The sequence below is a fragment of the Pungitius pungitius genome, chromosome 10 (genome assembly GCF_949316345.1).
Source record: "Pungitius pungitius chromosome 10, fPunPun2.1, whole genome shotgun sequence".
NCBI lineage: Eukaryota > Metazoa > Chordata > Actinopteri > Perciformes > Gasterosteidae > Pungitius > Pungitius pungitius.
In genome coordinates this window covers 11,031,201-11,058,660 of record NC_084909.1, presented here as the reverse complement: position 1 = coordinate 11,058,660, position 27,460 = coordinate 11,031,201, and the positions used below count along the sequence as shown (strand labels likewise).

Here is a 27,460-nt window from a genome sequence, read left to right as displayed (position 1 = left end):
AATCCAAAAGAACCAGGGAACAGCGGAAAGAAATGCTTTGGCCCAGGTCCGGTTTCCAACTCGGCCCAGGTCCCGTTGCTGATTCGTTCAGGGTCCGGTTGCTGTCTCGGCTGAGACTCGGCATCAATGATGCCCCAGAATCACAAAAGATATGCATCAACCGCGGTGCAGTTGCCAAAAGCACTGCGTCTAGCGCGCTAATTACTCTTCCAAATGTGCTGAAAAGAACATCTCGGCTGAGGAGCAGCTGGTCTCTCCAACCAACCAACAGACCACAGGGCAGTACTTTGACCATCCCTAGCGCCCGTCTGTTGTCTCCACCAGCGAACTTAAGAACAATGGTTGCCTACCTGTTGCCTAAGTATTTATATAAATCAGTAAAGGTGTGAAAGTCAGTGTCCACGCCCCCTGGGAGTGGTCTCCTGGTGAGTTCAATGTAGCTCGGATTTCGAAGGCCTCTCAGTCAATATCAGTGTGGTGTTATCATGTATTACATGAATGAATTTCGGTAGATTACATAACATTGAATACAATCATAACTGTACATTGATATTATTCTATTCGATTACATTCTATTTGTTTTTTAACATCCTACATGCCTTAGTAACCCGAAAGACCACAACCAATTTTCTTTCTCTCAACATGTCTCAGTTATAGTTTAGGCCGTCTATAATCCAAGATTCAGCCCAGATTCAGCAGCCATTAATGGGCTGGAGCCTCTTTCAGTGATGGTTGCCAATAAACCCTGCTGCCATGTGTCTCAGCCAGTATAGTTCCGTTTCTACAATGCCAGATTCGGCCCAGGTATGGCAGCCATCAATGGACCAAAACCTTTTTCAGTGCTGGTTGCCGAGGCATATGTCTGTAACAGCTACTTCAAAAAATGAATTGGACCAAAGCTGGCTAACTTTTGGCCACATCAAACCGGAACACATCCGAGTCAGCCGACACTTAGCTGCAATACGGCCAAATGGCTGCCTGAGTAATGACTGGAACAAGCAAAGATAATGTCAAAGGAGCTGTGTTGATTTGCAATACAGTTGTCTTGCCAGCCATCTTCCGATTTTTTAAGCTCTAATGGTCCGAGTTGAGTAGATGACCAAACCATTTGGTTCATTATTAAATCATAATAACTGAATAATTATGAGATAATTCAGAACCGGTGACAGCATAAAGTCTCCCTGAACCTATTTAGAGCAAAGAACAACTTAACTGTGTTTGGTTGAATTTCTACAATATAGTTTAATTGGTCGTTAAGTGAATTTCGGAAAACACAGGAGTCTGAGTTTAGAAGAAACAGCTGTCGCATTGTCTGGAATAATCCTATTTGTGAGTATTGAGTGACACACGCGCACGTACTCACGAACAAACATTCTCACTCTCTCTCACGCACACACACACACACGCGCGCGCGCGCACACCACGCCCCCTTCTGTCGGGAACACCCTGGCTGTGGATATGAGCTTTCAGACGGTGCTGAGGCGCACCGACACGCTGACGTACAGTCACTGATCCCGGGACGGACTCTCCCAGCCTGTCGTGCTCCCCTTCCCGGGTCCTCCTCTCGGCGACGGGCATCAGGTAAGACACCGCCGCTCCTCGAGGCACCCGGTAACACGCCGGGACACCCGACACCCCCGGGTTTCCTCCGGCATATGGCACAGCCAGCCGCTGCCTGCTCGTCCCCACGTTTCATGCGCTGTTTGGTTGGTGTCTTTTCCATATCTAGTTTTTTTTTGTGTGGAGGGGAGCTGTCTGTACACCATCACGACCACGACCTTGGGGGATTAGTCACGGATCGACGGGTCCCGACAGCCCCACTTCCTAAAGTTAAGCGCGTTAGGGGCAGGTGCAATGCAGTAAAACGCTCCTTTTGTGGCTTCTTGTTGCCTCTCGCTGTGTCGAAGGTATATTAATCTGCATTCAAGTCGACTCACTTGTATTTGATAATCTGCCGAGAATATGTTGCCTGAATTAACTTGTCCCGAGAGGTTTGAAACCCATAGCCATGATGTCATGACATGACGGGCAGAGGCTTAGATTCATCAATCACTGGGGGTTTGAGGGACTTCATTCAAATCAACTTTATGGCCCTATAATGTCAGTAATTGTCAGTAGTTGATTAATGATGTCTGTGTTGGTTTCATGAGGAATCACCAGGATACCCCTGTGCTTCTCGGGGAGGTGTTACTGAAGAGGTGGCAGACTCACCGTGATGCTGCCTAATGTCTGCAGCATTGGCTGAATTTCTTGCTCTGTTTTCTGAACATGCACCCGGGCTGGAGACGTGTCAGGTGCACCCCTCATTACAATTCATCCTTGCCTAGGATTAGTTGGTGTTGTGCTTGTGTTTGATGCTGCTTCCCACAGCACAGACGTGATATGCAGTTTAGGATCAAGATAAATGTGAAGCTTCTTTTGAAGATGCTAAGACGTTGTCAGACGTTTGAAACCTCTGTTGAGGAACCAGAAGAGTTTGCGTCTGGAATACATGCAGGATGTTTAAATTTGATTAGGGTTTTTGGGATGACATGTCCTTTATTTAATCAAATAAGGCAGTTGCTAATGGTTGTAACTCGTCATCGATGACTGTTTTTGATTAATAGTTTATCCTGGAAAATGTCAGAAAACAATCCAGACAAGACAATCAATTTTCCATTTCAGCTTTAAATTGTATATTTATTGACAGAAAATAACATAGAATTATACTTAAATAACAACTTTATCATCTTACTAGTAGATTAGATGTGAAAGATACTCTATTTGATAGAGTATACAAATGGATCACATAAAGTGCTTAAAGGAAGAGTTTTTTTATTCGTTGCATGAAACAACTAGTACTTCTCTCACTATAGCCAATGAGCTGATTGTCCCAAAATGTTTATCATATATACTATATATACAAAAATAGTAGACTTCGATGCAGTTAACTGCAGTTATCTGGTGGCAAGTGCTACATTTATATTGGCCAGTTCAGAGAGCCAATGTAGTCTGAAAATGCCAGTTCTTCTTATTAAAGGTGCTATTAAACCTGTCAGACTGGCGGCTATGTGGCTACTTACTCTGACAACGGCAACCTTTAGCCAGCGTTTTCAGGTTTCGGAGAATAGAAACAGCTGTAAATTAAAACAAAGCAGTTGAGATAATTAGTTAAGATGATGATGCCCATGAGTTCATGCATTATGCACAGTTTCATTATGAAACAATATAAGTAAATGTACTATTAAAATAAGAAGCGTCTTGCAGGTTTTATACAGTATAAGCTTCCCAAAAAAGAAATACATTTACAAATCCCTGACCAATTCTACACTGCTGTTTTTTGGTTACTTGTTTTTTTTCTTTTTGCTGCGTAAATCATGCCACCATGTAATTCATCATCGTGACACATCTTTAAATTGGTTCATTTGGCTCATGGAAGCAGTAGATGCAGTGTCTGCTGCGCCTGTTTTATCATTGTCATTGGGAGAATGGCTCCCTAATGACAACCAAGCTTTTATACAGCTCACACACACACAAGGCTGCTGGAGGGGGAATAAATGGAGAAAGAAGCCAGGGAACGCAGGGATTCCCTGATTTCTCTCCATGCAGTCAGACAGCGCTCAGCCAGCGGAGCACAAAGAAGCCCCGGGGAGTCAAGTCACACAGCATTAGACGTCTACGTCTTCAAAATTTGGCAAGACATAGTAGAAGTGCGTGTGTGTGCGTGTGTGTGTGTGTGTGTGTGTATGGGCAGGCACATATAGTCACACGTCATTATGGCAGACGTTTCTGTGACAGGCTGCAGCTTGTGGTGCAAGACGATGTACTTTGACCCACAAAAAAAATGTTGTTTAACTACTTTTTTGATTTACACATAAATGTATATTTTCCATGAAAACAGCAGGATAAAGTATGTGGAGTATGTGGCCCGCAACTTAAAATGAGTTTGACTGCCCTGCTTCAAAGGGACAGCGTGTAGGAGTTGGGGGGCATCTAGCAGTGTGGTTGTTGGCTTGCACCCAGCAGAATTCCCCTCAAATCATCTCCCACCTTTTCAAGAGTACGGTAACATGAGCTGCCTAGTGGCCATCCACACTATGACAGCAATATATTATGAGCAACAGCCATCAGGCGGCAGCTGGCGGCACCACGGTTTTGTACTCTGCGGCAAGCGCCCCTGTGTAGAAAAGAAGGGTTCCTTCAGAAATACAACAACCAAACAGGTCTCTGGGTCACTAGATAATACACAAATGGAAATGGGTTTTGTATAATGTTTTCCATTTCCAAATGCCACACTAAAAGAACACATTCTTTTGGCCGGTCCTGTATCTAGGTATTATGGAGCCTAAAAAGAAAGCGATGCAGCATTTAAATGTCGGCATTTGGTCTAAATAAATTGTCCGACCAAACAAAAAACCTAAAATCCCTTTTGTTAGCACTAGTGCTTTTGAAGTTACGGCTCTCCGTATTGAAATGGCAGTAATATTGGCAAGGCATCAGTCCCTCACATGAATCCTGTCTTCTCCCTCTTCTCAAAAAAAATTAATTTGGCACGTCGAATGGAGACACACGTATAATAGCTGCCCTTAAAACATTGAATATTAGCGCATAACACCCGCTATGTTCTGCCTGATTATATCCAGATTAACTCTGTCGATGACCTCAGCTGCTGCAACAAAGCTTGTCTGTGCTGCTGCATTCAATAACTCTGAACTCTGTAGTGCTTTGTTGTGCAGGGTTTCCCTCCCACCCACTCACCGATGCTTCCCTCTATCTGTGGCTCCCTAGTGCATATCCCGTTTGGTATGCAGCCTATAGCCCCTTGCGGCCTCAGAGATGCTACTCCATACCCGTTCAATCACGGCTACGGCGAGGCAATCAGTGGAAGCCCGTCCATACACCGACACTGCAGATGTGCGAGGGAGGAGAAAACACTTAAACAAGCAGAAATGAAATTTGAAAGCAGTGCTGAGAGGAATGACTCAGTTGGGTAATACATTTCTGGTCAGGAAGTGATGCCTCTGTTGCACCCTTTTTAAACCCTGAATGTGTCATGACGTACACTCGGCACTGTGTCACGTTGAACTGAACCTCTGAGGGAGGCGCGGGGCTGTTAATAGGAGGATAGGACAAGTGTGGATTCACACATGTACCGAATGAGCCTTTTTATTCATAACGACCACATTATTTTATTATTTCCTATGTTTACTGGGTTTGCTTTGTGGAAAAGTCAATATGGCAAAACGTACATCAAACACTGACATTAGATTAATTGTTTGCAAGTCGTCCACATCAAGGTGTTTATTCAGTATGTGTATTTGAGCAGATTAACGACAGCTGTAAGGAAATGAGTGGGAGTCACAACCTTGACGTTTTTGTTATTTTAAGTTAGCGGATCCTTTTTTTTAAATCAAGGCATTTGAAAATATATTATTACAACTCTTATTTAAAAGATTTAACATGCTGCGTTGGAGAGAAAAATGCATGGCAAGACAATAGTTGTTAAATAGATAATACAAGGCAAAGAGTATAAAGGTAGAGCTTGTGTATCTGAACTCCTTATTTAAGACATAAGATGATTTTGATTCCTCATCAAGTCAAACCAAGGTAGAGGTTTTGTGTTAGTATACAGAATTTAAGACATACAATTTAACACCAACATGCAACCAAACATACCTGTACAGCACAAGACCAAAGGGGACTGAGGCCATGCTGGCGGGGGCTTTTTAAGGCCTGCCACTAACAAAGCCCCAAGCTGCTGAAGCATCTTTCAATGCTGTCAGGATTCTGTCCAAATGTTGTTCCTCTTTAATTCCTGTGGATTTCTCAGTTTGAGTTGGATATATTTTTCCTTCAAATGATTTGGGTCTTTTGTACTGAGGTTTCAGTGTTTGAATGCAGATGGCCTGACCATCTGAAATCCCCTCACCAACATGCTCCTCAGCAAATGAATTCTTCTGGCTTCTGATCGGCGTGAGTGGATCTTTCCACATGCTTCGTTGACTTGGTACTGTTGATACATCCTTGTAAAAATCTAATAGTGCTCCAAACCTGGAATCCATCTGGCTGAAACAGCAGCTAGTCTTCCCTGCAGGATATTCACTGATCCAGACATCCAGCCCAGAAACTTCAAAGTCCTCCAAACACAGAATGTTCTTGTCCATTTGTGTCCTCGGTGTTCCAACTTTGCTCGTTTACCAACACACAGTATGATCAAACTTAAAAGACACAGGGATGAGTTTGAAATAAAATCTTAATCCAGTAGTGTCCGCTGCAGCTTAAAATTACATGTGGTGTTCAGGTGTTACACTCTGATTAACACACACACACACACACTATCAGAGGATTCCCCTCTCCTTGAGCCAGCAGTGCATCAAAGCGTCGTCAAATGTGGAAAGCAGCAGTTAAACGGGAAAGACTGCTATGAAATATTCAGCCATGTTGGTGAAAGGAGAGCGAGCTGTTTATAAACCAAACGCCTCTCTTATTCTCTGTGAAGGAGCAGCAGAGGCCTCGACTGAAACTGGGTTAATGAGTACCAGCCTCGATCTAGAAACCTCTCATCTCTTATTCTTGAAGTGTGGAAATCTTTAACACGCTGACAAACAAGGTTTTAGTTCAGTTATCCTAAAAAACTCATGTCGTGAAAGATCAACTAATCCTTTGTGTATTTTAGTTATATCTGTTAATGCTGTCTTACAGAGTTCCTTGAAGATGCGTTTCCCTACATCCTCTTTTTTTTTGCACTTTTAGATACTCTACATTGAATATGTGTGTGTGTTTATCCAACAACCAGATTGTCTTTAGTTGAACTGTCTCACAGTTTTCATCATAAGCTCAAACAGTGCCGGGTCCGTGGAGCAGAAGGCAGGCTGCGGCTTGAAAACTGGAACATTTCACTGGTGTTTCTGGCAGGGGATATTGGTCCGTTTCACTCTGCAGTCGTGGGAAGGCCTGATTAAACAGAATCCGCTTGTGTTTGATGCCTCCATTACTTCCTCCAATCACGCAGAAATTTGTCTTGTATGTAGTTAAACTCATTAATAAATAAGCGGATTTATTGAGGATGAATTAAGGACATTGTTTGATACGCTTTAAGAATTTAATTTTAATTATGAGGATTTTTGATGCAGTGCAAAACCAAATTGCACCTTTGAGAGTTTGTTTGTTGATTCTTACACATGCATCAACAAACATTAGCATGCTATAATAAATATGTTACCAATCAGCATCTTCGGCACAGAACACTGAAGAAATCAGTTACAAACATGGTGGTAACCAGACGGTCACTGTACAAATTAAACCCAATTTTACATCCATATTAGTCATGGACTAATTTTAGAATCATGCAGATGGGATTGGTCGTTGTCTGACATTTGTGAGCAGTGGTTATTGGTCATGGTTATCTCGGAGTATATGAAAATATTCAAATATCAAAGGCTTCAAATCTGGAAATCCTGTTTAAGCTGGCTTTAGATATCAGACTCAGAGCTCAGTCAAAGGTGTGGTTTCTATATTTGATGATGCAATTTGTATCAAAACAATGTTAACTTCAGTATTAACAGTATTAACTTCATGCAACAGTAACCAAAGTACTTTTGATGTGTTTTCATCCATGAGAAGGTTAAAAGTTAATTATTTTTCTTAAGTTAGCAGGTGTGACTTCCAGAGCTAAAGTAAAGCTCACAGTACCTGACTGGTATTGAAGTAATCATTGAACAGTAACACCTGATTTGAGCTTCTTCCTCCCCTTGTGCTTGAAGTCCAGATTCGATATTATCTTTTATTTCTCCATTCACACTCTGCAGAGAACATGACAGAAACCAATTTATCTCTGGCTCTCGGCCTTCTCTCTGCTCGTCTGTGCAGCTGAAGCCTTTTTCCTGAGCCCACGCTGCCCTTTGCTCTTAATTAGTTTGGGAAGTGGAACAAACAAACCATTAGTGTGAGGACAACAAGGCTGCGTTGGGATTGGACGAATGCAGGGTGGAGGTGGGAGGAGTGCTGGAATAATATGAGAGGACATTTGAAAAGTAGCTCTGGACGAGGTTTTTAGAAGCACTAAATGTTTTTCCCTATTTTCTGCTCCGTTGAGCCATGCAGGGAACTGTAGAGGCCTGCAGCCTAGATAGGTTACTGGTGACGGCTCCTGTGAGAGCTGTAATGTTACCTGCAGGGGCATCGCTTCAAATGTTTGTCATGGTTGTGATCGAACTGCTTCAAACAACGGCGTTGGTCAAACACAAAAAAAACATAACTAAACAAAAACAACTCTGAAATGCCTGGATGGGTAAGTACAGAAGTACATCATGTAAATAAAAGTGCCACTCATATTAACTTCTTTAATTCTATATACTGGTCCTTTGATTAAAAGTATGCAAATTGTCAAAATAAATAACTTTGTCCAACGTAATGGCCACCTAGTGTTTTATTGTTGCTTACTATTCTGCTAAAGGTGGTCCAGGTTCAACTAGTTCTACTAAATGGTGGCGGCTAGTGGATTGTTTTTTTTCTAGGGCCAGCCAACCATTTTCAGTAAACATCCCAGTATGATTCAATGCAAAAAAGGTACTACCTGAAACCCTTACGGACGTGGAGGAATCACACTTGTTGGGGATTGGCTGTTATAAGTAACAAACAAAGCAGTTTATACAAAGGATGTCGGGAATTATTTTTTTTGTTGTTGTTCCAAACGTCCACGCCAGAGCTGGCTGTCAGAGCAGATCATTAGATTAGATCATTGTTGAAATTTGTTTAACAATGCACACTGTGTGTCTGCCTCGGTTTAAATGGATTCATGGTGTAGAACTGTATGCACACGATCTGATGTGAGTAGATGTATTTGAAACTGGATTCTCTCTCCAACCACGAATTTGGCGTGAACATTCGATTGTCCAATCCAGCTCCCTAATTCCGTCTTTGGAAAGATCTCTCACCAACATGAACCACAATGGAAGCATACAGACACTTTGCATCTGCGTCATAGTAACAACAATCTATTTTGTCTTCAGTCACTTAAAGCAGTTTGTTTCAAGTGCACCGCAGCCTTTACAGAGTTGACCCACTCTCCTGTGCTGTGATTATCAAAGCATGGAAAATGTGTAGTTTAGAGATGAGGGCAAAGGCTTGCTTGTGGTTCAGCTCGATCTTTCCCTCAGATGCAGTCTGACATCTTCACCCTCCCAGTAGACCTACATTCAGAGACAAAAGGCCAAACGGGGGGAGGACAAAATGCAGGTCACCATTGCACACAGCAGCAGTGATTTATTTTGCAGTCTGAAGTTGCTTCATTGCCTTTGAGCCTGCAAAGTAATTAGGGGTTTCAAATTGGATTCGGATTGAGCAACCATGATGGTCACCATGTCTCAGCAGAGTTATTGACAGCGAGAGGGTCCGGAGGATGAAAAGGAGTATTTGCAGACAGGTCCTCGCTTGATTAGCAGTGAAACAAACAGGGTGTCTGACGGGTCTCCAGGCTGCGAGAGAAGGTTATTAAAGCACTGCAGTGGTGCAGATCTGTTATCTACCCTGTGGTAAGCAACAGAAAAAAAGAGAGGCGGACAGAGGGGGTCACACCGTCGGTGCAGAGTACACATAAGAAAGGATACACATTGTAAAATGGGTCGTATATAATTGAACGTGCCTCCTCCTCCTCACAGAGGTCTCTTCCCAGAAACCTCTCCAGTCTCCTCCAGCACGATAGATCTCATCTCAAGCTCTCTGTGAGAGCGGGGGGTCTTCTATCGATTTCACACCTTGCTGTGGACTCAGTACCCACATCCGATCTCATGAAGCAGATTACATGCAGGAAGCTACACGGCTGAGATGGCAGGATGAATCTTATTTGCTTCATTTCCTCTGAATTGAGTTAAGCTGTGCAGGCTGTTCAGGTATAACAAGGACCATATGGCTCTTTGCCCCAACCTGAAGTGCAGTTGCACATACAGTTACACTTAAACAACGTGCTTACTCTTTTATTAAGAGCCCCATCAGTCTGAAGAGATTTTTGACTCACTACAGGTACATCTGACTCTATAAGGTTTATATGAAGAGATCTTACTGAAGTCCCCTGTGCTGCTTTGATCGGCATGATTGTTACTGTGATGATATTCAGGCAAAAGATACATTTGCACTCTATACTCATTAGCCAATCAATGTTTTTTTTTTTTTTTATTGGATCTGCAAACAACAAATATACAGTGCATCACACCACCAAGTAGGACATATTCGAGTTTTCTTTTTCGGTTGTAATCACAGCCTACAAGTCTGTGGTTTGCAGGTAACTATGATAACTATTATTATTATTATATAAATGGATGTTGGATAGGGAGTTAAGTAAAAGAAAGCAGCCCCAACTTGATATAGCAGGAATTACCAGAGATACAAGTATTACTATATGTGATTTTCTCTAGTGTGTGTGAGTGTGTGTCATGGCACCGGTGTGAGCAGCTGTGAGAGTTCTTGTTGTTGGACGTTTTCTGATGAATAATTCACATTTTCGACACTTAATACATGTCTGGTGTTCTGTGTGCTTGTAGCAGGTAATAGTCCGTACTAGCCAGCAGACTGAGGTCTCTGGCTGGTCTGTAGTGAACTGCTGCTTAATGGTGTCCACAGACTCTCTCTGCCACTCATTGTCTACTGCCGTGTCACATTTAATGAGTCAAGAGGAAAACGTACTTACCACAGGGAGATGTCGGGGTCCTACATTAAAACGAAGGAGAGCAGTGGTGTGAAGGTACCTGTAAAAACACATTGAGATAGAATAACGGTTACACATTTGTGCAGCTCTCTGTTGCATTGACCTGTATAATTGTATAATTATCTGGCCAGGCTGCTTTCAACATTGCTTGGTAGTGAATACGCTTGAAAAAGTAAATTATCTGGAAAAGTGTTATCCTCCCAGGAGAGAACGGATATGCTGACACAAGGATAAAAAGCTACTGAATTATTCATTATCTTTAAGAGAAGGAAGAAATCCTCTGCCCTTCGTTGAAATAGCAACACGGAGGCTCAAGTCACAGCTAATACATTTTTGTTTTAAAATATGGGGGAGGCGTAGACGCAGGACATGTCACAGGGATACAGGCAATTATTCACATTCACTACAGTTTGGAGTGGAAAACCCACAATGGTGAAGGATGGGACACGCTTCTCTCAACCGCTTCTTAACTTTGAGTTAGTTCGGATGTGGCCGTATACACAAATGAATATTGTCTGCAGCGCAGGGCTCAAGTGCCCACATCTCATCCACAAAGACTTCCTGTTAAACCAGAGTCCCAGTTAGCAGCAACTCTCAGCTTCAAGAGGTCTCACCATCCCCATCTCTGTTTGTATGGTATTTTATTACAATATTAATGCAATACACAATGTACACCTGGACAGGTGTTTGTTATTTAAATCCCAGGAGCATTGATGCCTGGAGGGCAGACATTGTTTATGCTACGGCAACATGCCAAAGTGATACCAATATAACAGCATTAGAAATGATCACAGCAGTAACTAGAAGGGGCGGCTCGTATTTATAGACCAGATTCGTATTTATAAAAAAAGGTTACACTGGATTCCTCGTAAAACATTTTAAGGCAAAAACACCTCGTATCATCTTGTACAATCCAGGGCTAAGATATTGGAAGACTGAAGCTGTTCCCAAAGCATTGTGGGCCATGGCTAATGACGGAAACACCCACATTGTGCCTGGTTTCTCTGTTCCTGCATCCACCCATTGACTGTTCATTAACAAATGCATTTTATTAAGATCATGTTCATTTCTCATCCAAGTCTATTATGCATTACCACCAGCTGGAGTCCAGCTGCTCTCATCATCCCGGGTTCTTTATTTTGCAGATTGTTTCTGCTGTCTACAAGTCTGGCCACCTGCACAATCACGCCACACTGACAGGTGGTAGGAGGCCACATAGTTACAAAAAATCAAGCAGTTTACAGAGTGGCGTTGTGGCCAGACGTCCTCCGGTGGAGCAAAGACAAACCATCCAGTTCCTGTTTGAACAATGTGAATTGTGGAGAAGGTCACCAAGCTTTGCTTGTAGCTTATTAGTGCAGAGCTGAGACACAAGTCCATTGCCAAGTTTAACTGTCTCATGCCTGGTGTTTGCTGAAGGCAGCGAGGGCAGCAGCGGGAATGTGTGCAGTGTGTGCTCAGGGAGGGCGAACGCCTACTGCAGCACGCAACTCAAACTCTGAGCTACAGTTGTGCTCCCGCAGCACAACTGTAAAATGAAAGATGCTCAGATAAATATTAGTTTTGCTTCATTGATTGTTGACGTCAGTCCAGTGCGGCAGGAGTGTCATGTGGCACGGTTGCTTGGCTACTGGAGTTGTCTTTGTGGTGACCTTCCTTGCTTTACATGAACTACAACTTGCCGTTTTTTAAAAACATAATTCAGTGTAATGCAACGGTGTAGGATGCATCCGACTTGCTTTGAGGTACAAAAGACCTATTACATAGCTACTTTATGTTGTTTTTATTTATCCTCACTGGCTATAAATGGCAACAACTGCTTCTGAATCAGTTTGGTCCAGATTAAAATGTTTCAATGTCCATTTTATGGTCTGCAAAGATATTTGGTTTGTACATTCAGGTGCCCTACAGGATGCATTGGTATGAGTGATGACATTTTTATTTTAGTGACACCAAAATGTGTCCTGATCTATCTGAACAAATACATGCAAAACTAATGGCATCCCGTCAGACTCAGCCATGCTTTGTACTTTCTGTTTAACGCTAATTAGCTAATATTAGCGGGCTATTACACAAACAACACAGATCCTTTAACATCAACATGTTACCATTATAAGCTTGTTGTCGATGCTGCCTTTAGTTTTCAGCTCAATGCACCCCTCTGCCTAAAAGAGCCCGTCAGAGCTGGACTCTGGACTCTCCAGAGACGTCACAGTCAGGGAATCATAAGGGTTGTCTACATTGAGCTTAAGTATTTTAAATCCAACCGTATTGCTAAATCTGCATAATTTCTTGAATAAAATCCTGTAAAGGACAATCTCTTTATTGGCTACAATTTATCTTCAAATTCTATCATCACTAATGTCATGGTGTGCCTTTGGTTTCTAAGGAAGCCGAGATGATGTCTGCCGGTTCATTATGGCTAATTTATGTTAAGTGAGGGGAAGAGGCAAGAGAAGAAAGGCCGAGGATGAATGAGACAGTAATGAATAAGGACTGAAGGAGGCTGCTCTGGGCTTATGCAGATCTCTCCACTTCAATTTACATTTTTGAAACTTAATTCACAGAAGCAACGGCAGAGTTGCGTCCCTGTCCTCCCATATGTACGAGTTTCTGATCTCCGTAGTCGATTTTATTCAAAGCATGGATAGCAATTTCTGTGCAAATCAGGATATTCACTGTAGTTCACTTGGTCAGGCATAGAAACTACTGTAAATCCTGTCTCTGTGTTCATTTAAGTATTCAGACCAAAGAACCACCAGAGAAATTGTTATTTGACATTTAACATTTGAACGACTTTGTTGACTTGTTGACTAGATTATTTGATTTAATAGACAGATCTGTAAAACTGAGTTTCTCAACAAAGGTTCACGCAAAAGGAGAACGGAAAAGGAGATCTCTTGATCTCGCTCAGCATCAATAAAGACAAAAAGTGTCAATTATCCTCCCCCCCCAAAAAAGCCCTACATCCATCCATGTTGCTAAAACATATTTCAGTCCGGACCAAAAGTGAAGCACCTGCATACTGACATTTCCGTCCCTCTTTCTACAAAATATCTGCCAAATTAATGTTATTTAAGAGTGCATTGACATTCAGGTGTGCAAATCATTAGACCGTCGTCTAAGTCGTGGCATGAATTTCAGGAAACGGCTTTGCTTGTTGTGGCCTGAATGTCAGGTTTGGAGCCTAATTGGGAGCTTGCTAGGCTGCAGTAGAGCTGTCAAATGTCTTCCAATTACTTATCTTGTAAAGCATTGTCCCTTTTTAATAAATGCATTAACTGACTTTCTATATAAAAGCATTTAAACCAGGACCTTTACTGTCAACCCATTTAATCTTTTTTTAATTTGTTATTAATGTCATGTTTCACCCATTTTCTCTTGTGTCTGTTTGACCTCATCTAGACTTCCTGAGAGCAGTCCACTCGTGTCAGCTCCCCCAAGAAACAAAAGATCAGAGGAGGAAACACTGGAGACACACTTTGGAGTATGCAATCACTAAAAGAACAACAACCCGACTATTAGCAGAACGGTTCCCAAAGAGGAGCTTTTTGAAGCACGATGTAGCTCATTCTGACATTTTTCCTGCAAGATCTTTGCTCTGTTGAATTCACCGGACAAGTATAAACTGAGGGACAAATGGAGCAGTTTGGGGAGGATCTGAACCTCTCCTTTCTCCTGGAACATGAAAGAGACATGATTCTCAAGGTGCTGCAGAAAGATGAGAAATTAAGGAAGCGAGAGGAGAAGAGGATACGGTGAGGACTTCAGTATTGCCATTTTGACGTTCATATTAGTGAATTGTTTTAATGACCCTTGAGCTTTTCCCCCGTACTTCCCTGCAGGAAGCTAAAGAATGAGCTGCTGGAGATCAAACGGAAAGGGTCCCGTCGGCCCCAGGAGCCGGAGGAGCGACAGTGCGCTCGCTGCATGAAGAGTTTGGGCCTCATCTTCGGCCGCGGAGATCTCTGCAAGGAGTGTCAGCTGCGCGTCTGCGACGAGTGCCGCGTTACCACTACCAAAAGACACCAGTGGAGATGTAACGTTTGTGCCAAGATCTCGTAAGTGCGATGCCTTGCGATCAAAACAGCTTATTGTATAAAAGGGCAACAGAACCCAGAAGGGTTGGATCAGATAGTTAATGACACCACATCGATCTCCATTTCTGAGTGAGGACTTCCCGCCTTTTCAGTGCCGTCTTCTTCGAGGGGTTAATAGGGCTTGAATAACACGACTAAAGACCTTTTTCTGTGATACCTACAGTACTACAGGGGTTTATACATTCAAGAAAAATAATTGATCTTTCTGCAATCGCTCTGCACACTCAACATTCACACAATAAATCCATCAATCTCAGAATTACTGGAGCACAGATACCTACTTTTGCACTCCCGCCTCGCTGAATAAGAACACAGTGACCATGACATTTTTTTTGTGTAAGTAGAAGAAGTAACACCAGAAGTAAAACGTTCTGTGTGCTAGTAGCAATGTTTTGGCTCATTCCAACTAAAAGCAATAGATATTAAAGTGAAGAATTTAACTAAATTAGTGAAATGGAAGCGGATAAAGCGGAAGTAGAGAAAGTGATTGAATCAGACAATCTTCATCCAAGGTATCTGCGGCTCCATTAAAAGTCTTAAAACCAAAGGCCGAAAGGAAACAAAAGTCACTAAGGCCTAAATTATTTTGTACCTTGCAGTATTCAGTAATGCTAGTTATAAAATGTGTTAATGTTCCATACGTCTGAGCATACTGTAAATATGTGGTCTAGAAACACCTTTTGTATTTACATTTTTGGTTGATCCATTTTGTCTTTATTCAGTTTGAGTTGTTGCCAAAATGTTTAATTAATAATATTATTATTGGGAATGGGTTATACAGTATATATTGAGCATGTACTGACAGTTGTCAATACCTTCATGCACTTGGTAAAACTTAAAAAAACTTCAAACAATCCGACTTGCTTGTTGATCATCTTTAAAATTAGACCGGTCTCACTGGGACACAAAAAGACATCTGGCACATCGAGTACTGCAGAATCTCTGAGATCACAAAATAACTCGCTGATTGGTGGTGTCTAAGTGAGTGGCGTCCTGCAAGCTGAGGCGGGTGTTTGTGTGTTTGCAGGGAGCTGAAGGAGGTGACAGGAGAGTGGTTCCTGGAGGAGCGGTCCAAGCGCTTTGAGCAGGGAGCGCCGAGCAGCGACGTCATCAAACAGACAATCATGAGCAGCCTGACCGGTGAGTTCCACCCCCCGTGGGTCCTGTTTCCCAAACTATAAGGATTATGTCGAGTAGAAGTAGGATATTTTCTGCATCAATAACATGTTGTTGATTACCAGTCACAGATAAAAAGTCAACAGAGAACCTGTCAACACCTTCTGAGTTGGAGAAAGCCGACACCCCAAGATCCAAAAGAAGTGCGATAGTTAACATTGTTGCCAGGAGGAAAGGGTAAGCACAGGAAGAGCCAAACATACGTGTAGAGGTTCCCAATAATAGCTTTTGTTTGAATAACACAGCATGTGCAGTAAAGAGAGTTCACAGGATGAAATCAAACTTGCCTCAGCTCAAAGGCATGAGAAAAGATCACGGGGGCACTCATTTGATCTTAACCACACTTATATATTATATATTTGGCAAAGCAACAACTGGATTGTACCAGCTTCTACCGCTCCACAGATGCACTCTCCATCGTCATGAAGGCATCAAAGTGATTTAGTCCAACATCGTTAAAAATAATAAGAAGCTGTGATTATTTCATAAGTGACTGATCTGACTAATGATGTTGTCATTAAAGGAAATATTAAAGATCATTAAAGATATTAAAGATCATGAATAACTATATTATAAGTATATTGTAGCATTCAATATTGAATGAATGAACAATATTGACTCATTTTATATAAATCTAGATCTGCATCATCCACAAACAGTCGATATGCCAGAATTTTGACAATTAACTAATTGCACTTGCAAGAGCCAATTAATTAAACTTCAATAATATGTACTTTGGCACAGTGCTGGTTCAAATTCTATATTTTTCTGTCATGCTGGTGTGGCACAGATTTCTATTTACATGAAATCACTTGCACATTTATATATGTTATTGGAAATGTAAAGTATTCCAATTCTACATTTCTATTTATTAATTTCTACATTATTAAATGTGAGACCCTGTTAAGTCAGCCTTCATTGAGTCTGACACTCACAATGAACATATCGCCACCTTGATGTTAAGCAGGTAGAAAACCACTTATGTTGTGGAAGTAATTAATCACAATAATGTATCGGCGGCCTGTTCTAGATTTCCCCTGCGGGATGCACCCTCTGGAGGTAGGACTTAGATAATCTTGATGAAGCAAAGACACTCTGTGTAATAACTCCGCAACAATGGACATGACTGACTATCTATAGTAAAGAGTAGATAAGAGGCTTCCTGTGTGTGTGTGTGTGTGTGTGTGTGTAGGAGGATGAAGATGGATAAAAAAGGCAGCCGATCGGCCATGAAGCCGGAGAATGGTGTCGACAGCGCAAGTGGCAAGTCTGTATCGGATGGAGACGCTCAAAGCATGAGAAGTGTTGGCTCTGCACCGAGTCCACGTTCCAACAGGTGTCCATCCCTACCTACAAACAGACTGATGTGTGTGCTGTATACAGCATATTTAAAATAATATATTATTCAAAAAAATACAGTCCAAAACAGGATCTTATAAGGAGTGACATAAATTAGATGAAAATTGTTTTGATCTCTATGTATGTTTTTGGATAGATAAGAATTCTCTCATCAGTGGCACTTCAACATGTGACTAGAGACTTTTATTTTGTGCATTTAGGTGCCTTGTTAAAAAATGTCTTTTTAAAAAGTCAACACGTAAAAGCCAAATATTTCAATAGAAATGTAGGTTACAGATAAAAAGAGAAGTGTCACGTTAACAAATCTATTAGTATCTCGTGTTAAGTGTTTCACAAAAATGTAACCCTTAAATGTAATGTCATTTCATGATGAAAGATGAAGGGAATGTCCCATGTGTTAAATGTTTTGATGACTGGTTCCTGTTGTGTTTCCAGGGCCGGTTCCAACGCTTTGGAGTCCTCGGGGACGCCCACCGTGCTCAATAACCTGCGCTCCCAAACTCCAGATGCTCCCAGCGACACCCGGAGGGTCAGGGTCAGCAACTGATACACACACTCGCACACATAGACCCACGTACAGCACCGCGCTGGGGGAACTGTGCAGTTTAAACATCCTGGGTGTGTTGGATTCGTTTTTGCACACAGCCTGATGGAGCGGAGAGCGTTGCCAGCGGTCACTCTGGTGACCGTGTGCCGGAGAAAAAAGCTCCCGGCCATCACAGAACAAATTCTGGCACCCCGACAATCTCCGTGTCCAGGGCATCGGTTTCATCAGGTATCAATGCCTTTTTTTAAAATTTTGCTTCATGTTGTCTCACAGCTTATTAGCTCACAACCATTTCAATATCTGAGTCACAGTATTCCGGTGAGTCAGAGGCAGCCGCATCATATCATAGGTCGCGTGAGACGGTACAACGAAGGCTGTGCACAAAAACTCAGCGGCTCACATTATTAGCTTACAGCCCCGGGACTGCTGCTGCTCTGCTAGAAACTCTCCACTTTTTCACAAGTGTGACGATCTCCACTTTGTCTATTTCAGCTTCAGATCCTTTGTGTGTCAGGATGTGCTCTAAGTGGCTCGATTAGTGCCGTAAGCTGGAAGAGAGGCGGGTGACCACTTATGCTCGTGCTCGTGTCAGATCATACGCTCAGTATTGACCATTTTGATGTGTCATTGTATTTCCAGTTGGATGATATATTTTGAATAGCCCACTATCCTTGCACTTGTCTCTGACTGTATTCATAGTGCTGTGCCATAACTGTCGTTTGAATGCGCTCCAAAGATATAGTTTGTCTCTGCAAGAGACCTCAGATCTTCATGCTCTGATTCTCTCTTTTCAAAGATTAATGCATAAGCTGCCTGCTGCAGATTTTCCTTCTTATTTACATTGCAAAATCGTACTCCGCTTCCCTTTTTTTGGGCCCATTTGTATTCAAGAATGCTTATTTTGGGATATGCAGTATGCTGGCTCTAAAGGTTAATATATGCCTTACAGCTCCAAAATGAATTTGTAGTTGATCTGAATACAAAAAAAGCTTTTTTAAACCACAAAACCCAAGCCAAGCAAAGTGGAGGAAGGTGTAATAAACATAGTTCAGAGCAAAGAGCGCACTAATGCCTCCTCTCAAACGGCTGTTACAGTCAGTAAGGCTTCACTGACCTACAGCGTTTGTGTGTCAGCGTAGCACACACACCCTCTGGTTCCCCTTAGCTAACCACTGCTTCCTGTAGCATCGTGAATAGAAACCACAGTAAAACACTGTAATCTGCCAAGAAACACTCTTCTATAGAGACAGATCAAAAGCTTCTTGTGTGTGTGTGTGTGTGTGTGTGTGTGTGTGTGTGTGTGTGTGTGTGTGTGTGTGTGTGTGTGTGTGTGTGTGTGTGTGTGTGTGTGTGTGTGTGTGTGTGTGTGTGTGCATGTACAATAACACATGTTTGATTTAGTTTTTTCCTTGGGCATACAACAATTTTTAAAATGTATTTAAGTTTAGTTAAGTTAAGTTATAATTGACAGCTACCGACTAGAAGTGAAATGCAGCTTTTCCCTAGCTGCTCTCAACATTCATGATGTTCCCCCAACCTGCAGAGAATAATTAGTTTCTACTCTTCTACTGTCTGCGCTCATTGTTTCTCTATTTGCCTTCCGGGTCCCTCCCTCCCTTCAAAATCTTTTTTTGTCCATCCCACACCCCCGCTTCCCTCTCCATCCTCCCTGCACCAGATCACAGCCGCTCGGAGATGGACCTGTCAGCTGCCGGGTCTGAACCCAGCGAGGACGCCTTCAGTCTCAGGAGCCGCTCGGTCCCCGGGCTCAACGAAGCGGTGAGCCGCTCCGGTGCTTTCCATCTTCCTCCTTCAGCTGTAACTCCTCACACCGCATAGATTTTCCAGTAGCCTTTTAACGCATACATCCACTGAGCCGTGTGTCCGTATTGAGCTCTAGGTCTGAGCTGATGATCAACGTGAGGCTTCAGATGTGTAGATGGATGTTAATTTAACCCCAGAGCTCACTTCAAAGACCACAACAAGCTGCTAAATGGCTGTAGGCTGACAACAGGTGGAGGATCTGATGGTCGGTATAGGGCTGCTTTGTCTCCTTTTTACGCAATGATCATTTGCAAGCTCACACACACACACACACACACACACACACACACACACGCAGAGCTACATTTTATTTTCTTGCTCATCCATTTATTGTCACTACTTTGATGGAAACCCAATGGGATTGGGGATTTTTCATGTAAAAAAACAAGTAAACAAATTACAGTACCCTGCCCTGACTTGTCTGGTTGGATTTATGGAAGCTGGCTGCTTCCGCCCACACAAAGCTGCTGTGTGGAAAACTGCCCTTTGTACCAAGACGCTTTGGCCTGCTTCCCAAATGGCGTCTCCTTTCTGATTAAATCTGAATGCCGTTGTTCGCAGGAGTTTTCTGATGAGGATGTGGAGGAAGACATTGATGCCCTGATGTCAGCTCACAGCAAGACTCCCGGCCGACGCCTCAGCAACGCTGTGTCGACGGTAACACCCATGAACAACCCAGTGCAAACATAACCTTATCAAAAGCAGATTCTGGGAGGCGATGTGTGTTCGCATACAGTGCAAACATGTGAATGTGCTGAAACACTCCCCATCACCTGATGTGTGGTGTAGTGCTCACTGCCTACGTTCTGTTGTGGACAGTGTAAACAATGATTCACAAACAACTTCCTCTGGCGTTGTAAACTTATCAAGCCCGCTGGGTTCACGTAACATTTCATAATGTGAAAGATTGCTGTGGCTATTAGCTATTATGTGTGTGTGTGTGTGTGTGTGTGTGTGTGTGTGTGTGTGTGTGTGTGTGTGTGTGTGTGTGTGTGTGTGTGTGTGTGTGTGTGTGTGTGTGTGTGTGTGTGTGTGTGTGTGTGTGTGTGTGTGTGTGTGTGTGTGTGTGTGTGTGTGTGTGTGTTTGATAAAGCAGGGCTTTGTCCAAGTAATGAAAGGCCAAATAAGAACTTGTGTCATTTATTTAATAGTACAGTTCCCTTCACCGGCCAGACTCCTTTGTTTCATTCTTACAGAAAGCCTTGATGTTATTCTATTAATGAATTAATACATTTGAGCAATACACATACAAGATATTTGCCAGTTTATTAAGTAGACTTAATTAAGACTGTTGTCAATCTTACCTTAGCAAAGATTATTATGTTTAATTAAACCTTTAAGAAAGGTGTTGGTCCATCTAAAAATGATTGTTATGGGGGATGTAGTTTGAGGTGCTATAGACTTGCTATTTTTAAACTACTCTCATTTATACATGTGGACAAAATACTAGTATCAGTGGGCTGATACAAAAGCTTAGAATTATTTGGTTTTTAGGTATTTGGTCTTAAAACAACTGGCGGAATAATAGGATGAATAGTTCTGAAGGCATTTTACTCCAAACTGCATAAAGTATTTCCTTCATCAGGTGGAGCTCGATAAAGTGTCCGTAGATTACAGAAACCAATAGGATTCATCCTCTTGGGACTTTCAAGGTCTGTAGGAAATGCAATTACAACCATTGTAGGTATATCTCAGTCTCCATCATTACTTGGGCTACAAAACTACTGTGGCTTAGGGATATGAATCAAACATTTAAAATAATTACTTCCTATTGAAATAGTAAACATCACAAAGGAACTACCCATCTTCCTTATTCTGACTATTGCCCTGTTTTGTGGGTGTGTGTGTTTATGTCGAGTGGTTACAGAAGAGTTGTAATCTTTGTGGTTTCATCTGATAATCACCATGGTAACCATATGTTATATAGTTTCTGGCTGTGCTCCTGTATCTTCTCCTCAGGGGATGGGGCGTGGGGGTCTTGTGCTCTGAGTCTGCTGTCATGGATCAAAGATCTAAGACCTGTCTTCTTTTTCCTCTTTTTTATCCTGTCTACATCCGTCCTCCTACCTTCCTTCCTTCCTTTTTTCCTTCCTTCCCTCCTCTATATCTTATTAATTAAAATGCTGCTAGTCTTCCACTCCTGGCTCAGAGAGAAGGTGGGGGTACCTCAATATCCCCGACTCTGATGCTGAGACTGTAAGTCTTCCGTTTCCACATCTGTGCATGCCTTTTTATTCACCACTATATGATAAAACAATACAATGGAGCAACCAAACCATCAGACCACACATATCCAGCATTCATTAATGTATACCGAGTTTTTTAGTGCGTGTAATGTTGAATTCAGTTTGTGCTCACACCTGTTTTTTTTTATGTAATCAGAGCTACATCTATTTAAGTCTTTGCTCCCTACATTGAACTTTTGGTCATTAATCACACTGGCTCCCAGCATGATGGAAGTGAGGTGGAATGTCACAGCAGGAGAAACACACTGTGGCTTAAATCTGGGTTTCTTATTGCTGCCCCCTCCGGATAGTCAAATTATTATCAGTGGATTGTACCATTTAAATCCTTCCCAAAGCCACAACAGCCGTGCGTGAAACCACCTGCAGGCTTTGTAATGATTGGAGTCTTTTATTCATGAAATGGGTTTTGCAAGTAGTCAACATGAGGAGGCATAATGCCCTCTTCAACATCTTTAATTCAGCAATCTATAAAACTCAGTGTCCAACTGTCAATGAGAAATGAACTTTTGGCTGGCACAGCTAATAATGAAACCACATGATTGCCAGCTTCCATTCTTCTAACACATTTTGAAAAGCTGACAAATATTTGTTACTATTTTTTCTATTCCTATTACTATTTGTTTTCTTTTTTTTCACTAAGAATCATTGCAACATATATTTTTGACGGTGTTAAAATCACATTACAGTAGACAATCAGTATACAATCTTTTGGGGATGCAGATGCAGAAATGTAAAAATGAATCTTGTTTTCATAAGTCTTACACTCAACATTACCATGTATTGCAACAGATTGAAGTTCATAAAAGGATGCAACTGTTTCATTTATAATTTCTTTCATCAGCGTTCTTTAATGCTTTAGATGTTGTTGTTATCTTTCTCTTTTTTGCTTTATACCTCATGAGCTGTTTCCTTTCCTCCCCTCTTCATCTCTCCTTGAGCTTCATCGCCACCTCTCTTATCTTTGTTCTTTTCCTAACAGAGTAGTATAAACAGCATGATGAGCATGTATAGTGAGACTGGTGACTATGGCAACGCCCGGGTGAGCGGCGAGATCCTGCTGAACATCAGCTACAGCTACAAAACCGGTGCTCTCAACGTCCTGGTGAAAGAGTGTCACAACCTGGCAACAGGAGACGAGAAGAGGCAACGCTCTGACACGTGAGAGTGCAAACACACAATCAGTCTTCTTGATGGCTTACTCGCATTTCCAAGTGGTGTGACTGGTCCAGCATGTGTTTAAGCATGCAGGCCCAGGTGATTGTCCATGTTGTTGGATTTAACAAGGATTCACCTCCTCCAGCAGAGCACTATTGAGTCACTGTGTTCTGTCCACGGTAGATATGTGAAGACGTACCTGCTGCCGGATACGTCACGACAGAGCAAGAGGAAGACGAGCATCAAGGCCAACACCATTAACCCTGTTTTTAATGAGAATCTCAGGGTCAGTGGCTGAAAATCTCAATGAACTTAGAACGAGGAATCAAACTGAAAGTATTTCAAACTTTTATACCAAAAAGTGTGTTTTTTCTGTGTTGTGCAGTACGTGATCAGCCACTCTCAGCTGGAGACTCGGACGCTGCAGGTGTCCGTGTGGCACCACGACCGGTTTGGACACAATAGCTTCCTGGGGGAGGTGGAGCTGACCTTCGACTCCTGGGAGTTTGATTCTCAATTAGAGGACTGGTACGCTCTGCAGCCCAAGGTAGAAACCAGAATCAGGGCGTTATCACACATGCTGGGGTTCGTTTCAGCTACGTTACAAGCTGTAGTGTGAATCATGAATAATGTGAACTGTGTTTGTATAGGCGGAGAGTAATATGGACTCCTCGATGCAGTACAAGGGAGAACTGACCGTCGTGTTGAAGTACATACCTGCAGAGAAAAACCTCATGCTGCCCTTGGACCAAGTGCAAGGTCAATGTATAAATGTGATGACCGATAAAATACACCCTTTAAATTGTAACTGATAGAAATTCATAAATTATAAACTTCTAATTACGATCTAATTCATTTATACATTTGTAGCTTGTTGAAGATTAAAATATAAGTTACTCTTTTCTTTGTTAAAACCACATGATTATTATATAAATATATATACTATGTCCTGAATACGCTGCTCCCTCCTCCCGTAGTGAAAAAAGGCTTCCTGAAAAGCAAGAAGACGAGCAGCTTCACTCTGCCCAAAGGGGGCATGGTTGAGCTGCTGGTCAAAGGAGCCAAAAATCTCACTGCGGTCAAGTCTGGAGGCACTTCAGATCCGTTTGTGAAAGGGTGAGATGGTTTCTTCATGGGGTTGTAAACTTTTGAATGTGAGACTACTGAATGGTTTAAAGAAGGGGGGCACAAATTAAGTCAAATCTCCTCACTTTTAAAGCGACGATTCTAAGAAATTACAATTGATATATTATGCAATTGTTCTTCGTAGTAAATTAATTCCAAATAGGGCAGAGTTGATAACCAAGTGGTTGGGGTGCATTCCACATGGAGGCATTGCTCCATGTCTTTCACTCCATTGTCCCTGTCAAATACAGACATAAACATGTCCCATAATGGAATAAATAGGTACTATTTGTAACTCCAACTATCTTGCAAAGACATGTAAAGATAAAGAGACAATGGGTCCTCGCCCTAAAACACAGAGACTAAACGATGTTGTGCCCATTTTGCCCTGTCGTTTTTCTCCCCGTGCCTCCCTTGTTACATAAAATGAGATTTTGTAAAATCCCAACCTTGAGTGTCATGATTTAAAATTGTCCTTTTCCCAGATACCTCCTCCCTGACACCAACAAGTCAACTAAGCACAAGACGGTGGTGGAGCGACGCACTGTGAACCCGCAGTGGAACCACACCTTCACCTACTGCGGCCTGCAGCCAGGAGACCTCAACAACGTGTGCTTGGAGCTCACCGTGTGGGACAAGGAAGCCCTGGCCAGCAATGTCTTCCTGGGCGGAGTCAGGCTAGGAGCTGGTACAGGTGTGTGAAGGATTGACAGCACAAGACATCATAAGCATAGAGTTTTGTACTGAATGTCTAATAAGATGATAGAAGCCTTTGTAACTTTGCAGTTTCTCCATTGGCTTGAGAACTTTGAGGAAGCTGATTCTTATCTGCGTGAATAATCTGGGCTGTAATGTTTTCTCCATAAACACGAACTTTTGATGAGATTTACTGAAAAATGTCATTTATTGAATGAATATGTGTTTAAAGGAACCACGTATTGAGCATCTATGCATATGCATCTATCTATAAACTGTATTCTTTTTGTATTGTTTTGAAGTTAACTACAGATCTACTAACAGGACTTCATGTTTTATCCAGAAGTGTTTACCTCAGGGCTCGCTAGTAACACAAATATTTGTGTTTTTGTTCCCCATAAGGCAAAAGCTATGGTAATGATGTGGACTGGATGGATTCATATGGGGAGGAACAGCGGCTGTGGCAACGCATGATTGAAAACCCAGAAATCCCTCACGAGTGTACTCTGATGCTACGATCCAGCATGCGCAAGTGCAACACATGAGCCGGATGGAATAACAGTCGAGAGAGGACAAAGTAGAACCAATGTGAGAAGAAGATGTGACGTGAAGGCAGAGGGCTGGAGAAGTGGAAAGCTCAAGAAAAAAGAAAAGTGTCCAGGACTGTTCACTCATTAGGGAATAGAGATGGTGCTTCTGCCCACTTATGCCCCCTGATTTACCTTGTTCAGCCAGTCATGCCTTACATACTCCTTACATCCATATTTCCTGCCCTCCAAAGCATCCCGTCTTTGACCAAGCACTGCTGTTTACAACTGTAAATGATAAACATGTGTTGTGTGTAACATAGCTAGTGGATTAAGCACACACTGTGGGCCCAGATGTGTCCGTCCTCGTCTCCGTGCCTCGTGAACCAGAGTCGTTTGTGCATGTAGTTGGAGCCGACGGAGACCTTTTAGTTAAGCCGTTAGATCCGACACTGATCTGCAATTAGACTTTAACATTCCCTTTATTAGCAACCAGCTGCATCCTGGGTCACAAGACGGGGATGGGAGTCATTCCCTTATAAACAGAGGTGGAACGTGACCAACTCTTGTACTAATGTCCTCCTCAAGTAGTAGACAGAGGATAACAACTAAGTCGAAATTACAACCTTGTCAAATTTTTCAGCCTTTAATCTTCATAGCAGTGACCATATTTTATTTATAAGTGTTGTTTTAGATCTAAAGTAGTAGTATTAATAATTGAGTATCCGCCTACAGGCTGCTCTGATATTGAATGTGAGGTAAAAGTATAAATACTGACTTTGGAGTGTCCTCAAAAACAAAGACTGAAGCTAAATTTGTAGGAGATCTTGTGGATTTTCATCAGTCACTTTAAAATATGCCAAAAAATGTGTAAAACGACAGTTTCCAACCCAAAGACACTGGAATTACACAGAAATGAAACCGCACAAGATAACATATCCTCAGATTTGAGAAGCTGAAGCCATTGAATGTTGAGCATTTTTAGCCACACTAGCAATTATATTGATGATTTAATCCCTCATGAACAAGACGGACAATTTAAAGGTATTGTCATTCCATTTTTTACAGACATTTATTGGCCCCAATCCCAGGTAAAGAAGTGTCTTTAGCGTTTTTATTAGGGAAAATCTAATGACAATGTTTGTACTAAATGTTGAATACTAGCATGCTAACAGGCTAAACAAAGTTGATTAATATGGTAATATGGTATCATTATATTGTTTTGTAAACATGTCAAACCACAGCCTCACAAAGCTACTAGCATGGCTGTAGCGGTAGACTCGTGGGCCTTTTAACTCATTTAAAACCGTAAGCTAATTATTTTTCTGTTGATCAAATATCAAGTTGCTTAAAGGCTTTGAAGAGTGCTTGCTTTCCACCTCTGATTGTCAGAAAAAAAGAACCTAGAAAGGTCACACAATAACTAACGTGGATGTAAATGATCACTGTATCAGTGTGATAACAGGAAGGTATTGGAGAAACGCAGGTAGAGGAACAAAAGGAAGTCATGCAGAGCCCTGATCAAACGGATCATCAGTAAAGAAAGTGCAGGAACCCTGAGAGAAAGGTCGCTGGTTAAGGAGTGAGTCAGCACTGAGGCGGGCTGCCTCCATCTCTTAATCATGAGAAAGTGTCACTCACCTTGTCCCTGCTGCCCGGGGCTCTGCCATCCACCCTCTTGGGAGAAATCACAAATTTCACAATAACCATTCAACAGTTAATCCCTGAACAACCTTTTTCACCAAATGGAATGCTAATTTTGTCGTGCTTGCCCTCTGCTCTGAACTCCCTGAACTGTTTCCCAAAGCACAATTATAGTAATAATACATGATGCTTAATGTACAACATACTTTAGATGAGAGGCTTGTGCAATACCTGATCACCGAAGCAGCTCTTGATATACAGCATGTATCTCTGTCGTGTCTGGTTTCCAAGCATCAAACTGTATCTAAACATCTAAAATCTGTTATTTTGAAATAAATCCATCTTTCCATAGACTGGTTGCCTTTTCTGTTAAAGAGTAT

The 27,460-nt window shown here is 42.1% G+C and overlaps 1 protein-coding gene across 3 annotated transcripts; it reads left to right on the top strand.

Annotated features, from left to right (window-relative positions):
- Positions 1 to 1,448: 1,448 nt before the first annotated feature.
- Positions 1,449 to 27,433, top strand: sytl5 (synaptotagmin-like 5). 3 transcript variants are annotated; one of them, XM_037488386.2, is made up of 18 exons: positions 1,449 to 1,581; positions 14,087 to 14,439; positions 14,527 to 14,742; positions 15,809 to 15,921; positions 16,023 to 16,134; positions 17,150 to 17,293; positions 17,752 to 17,845; positions 17,962 to 18,091; positions 19,542 to 19,642; positions 20,249 to 20,344; positions 21,818 to 21,883; positions 22,913 to 23,091; positions 23,272 to 23,374; positions 23,474 to 23,635; positions 23,739 to 23,847; positions 24,066 to 24,204; positions 24,699 to 24,907; positions 25,312 to 27,433. In XM_037488386.2, exons 2-18 carry the CDS (start codon positions 14,321 to 14,323, stop codon positions 25,452 to 25,454), a joined length of 2,235 nt encoding a protein of 744 aa, XP_037344283.2. In that variant the 5' UTR covers positions 1,449 to 1,581; positions 14,087 to 14,320; the 3' UTR covers positions 25,455 to 27,433. The 3 variants fall into 3 exon arrangements, with proteins under 3 accessions (XP_037344283.2, XP_037344282.2, XP_037344284.2); XM_037488385.2 differs by having other exon boundaries at positions 17,752 to 17,851; XM_037488387.2 differs by lacking the exon at positions 21,818 to 21,883 and having other exon boundaries at positions 17,752 to 17,851.
- Positions 27,434 to 27,460: the final 27 nt, after the last annotated feature.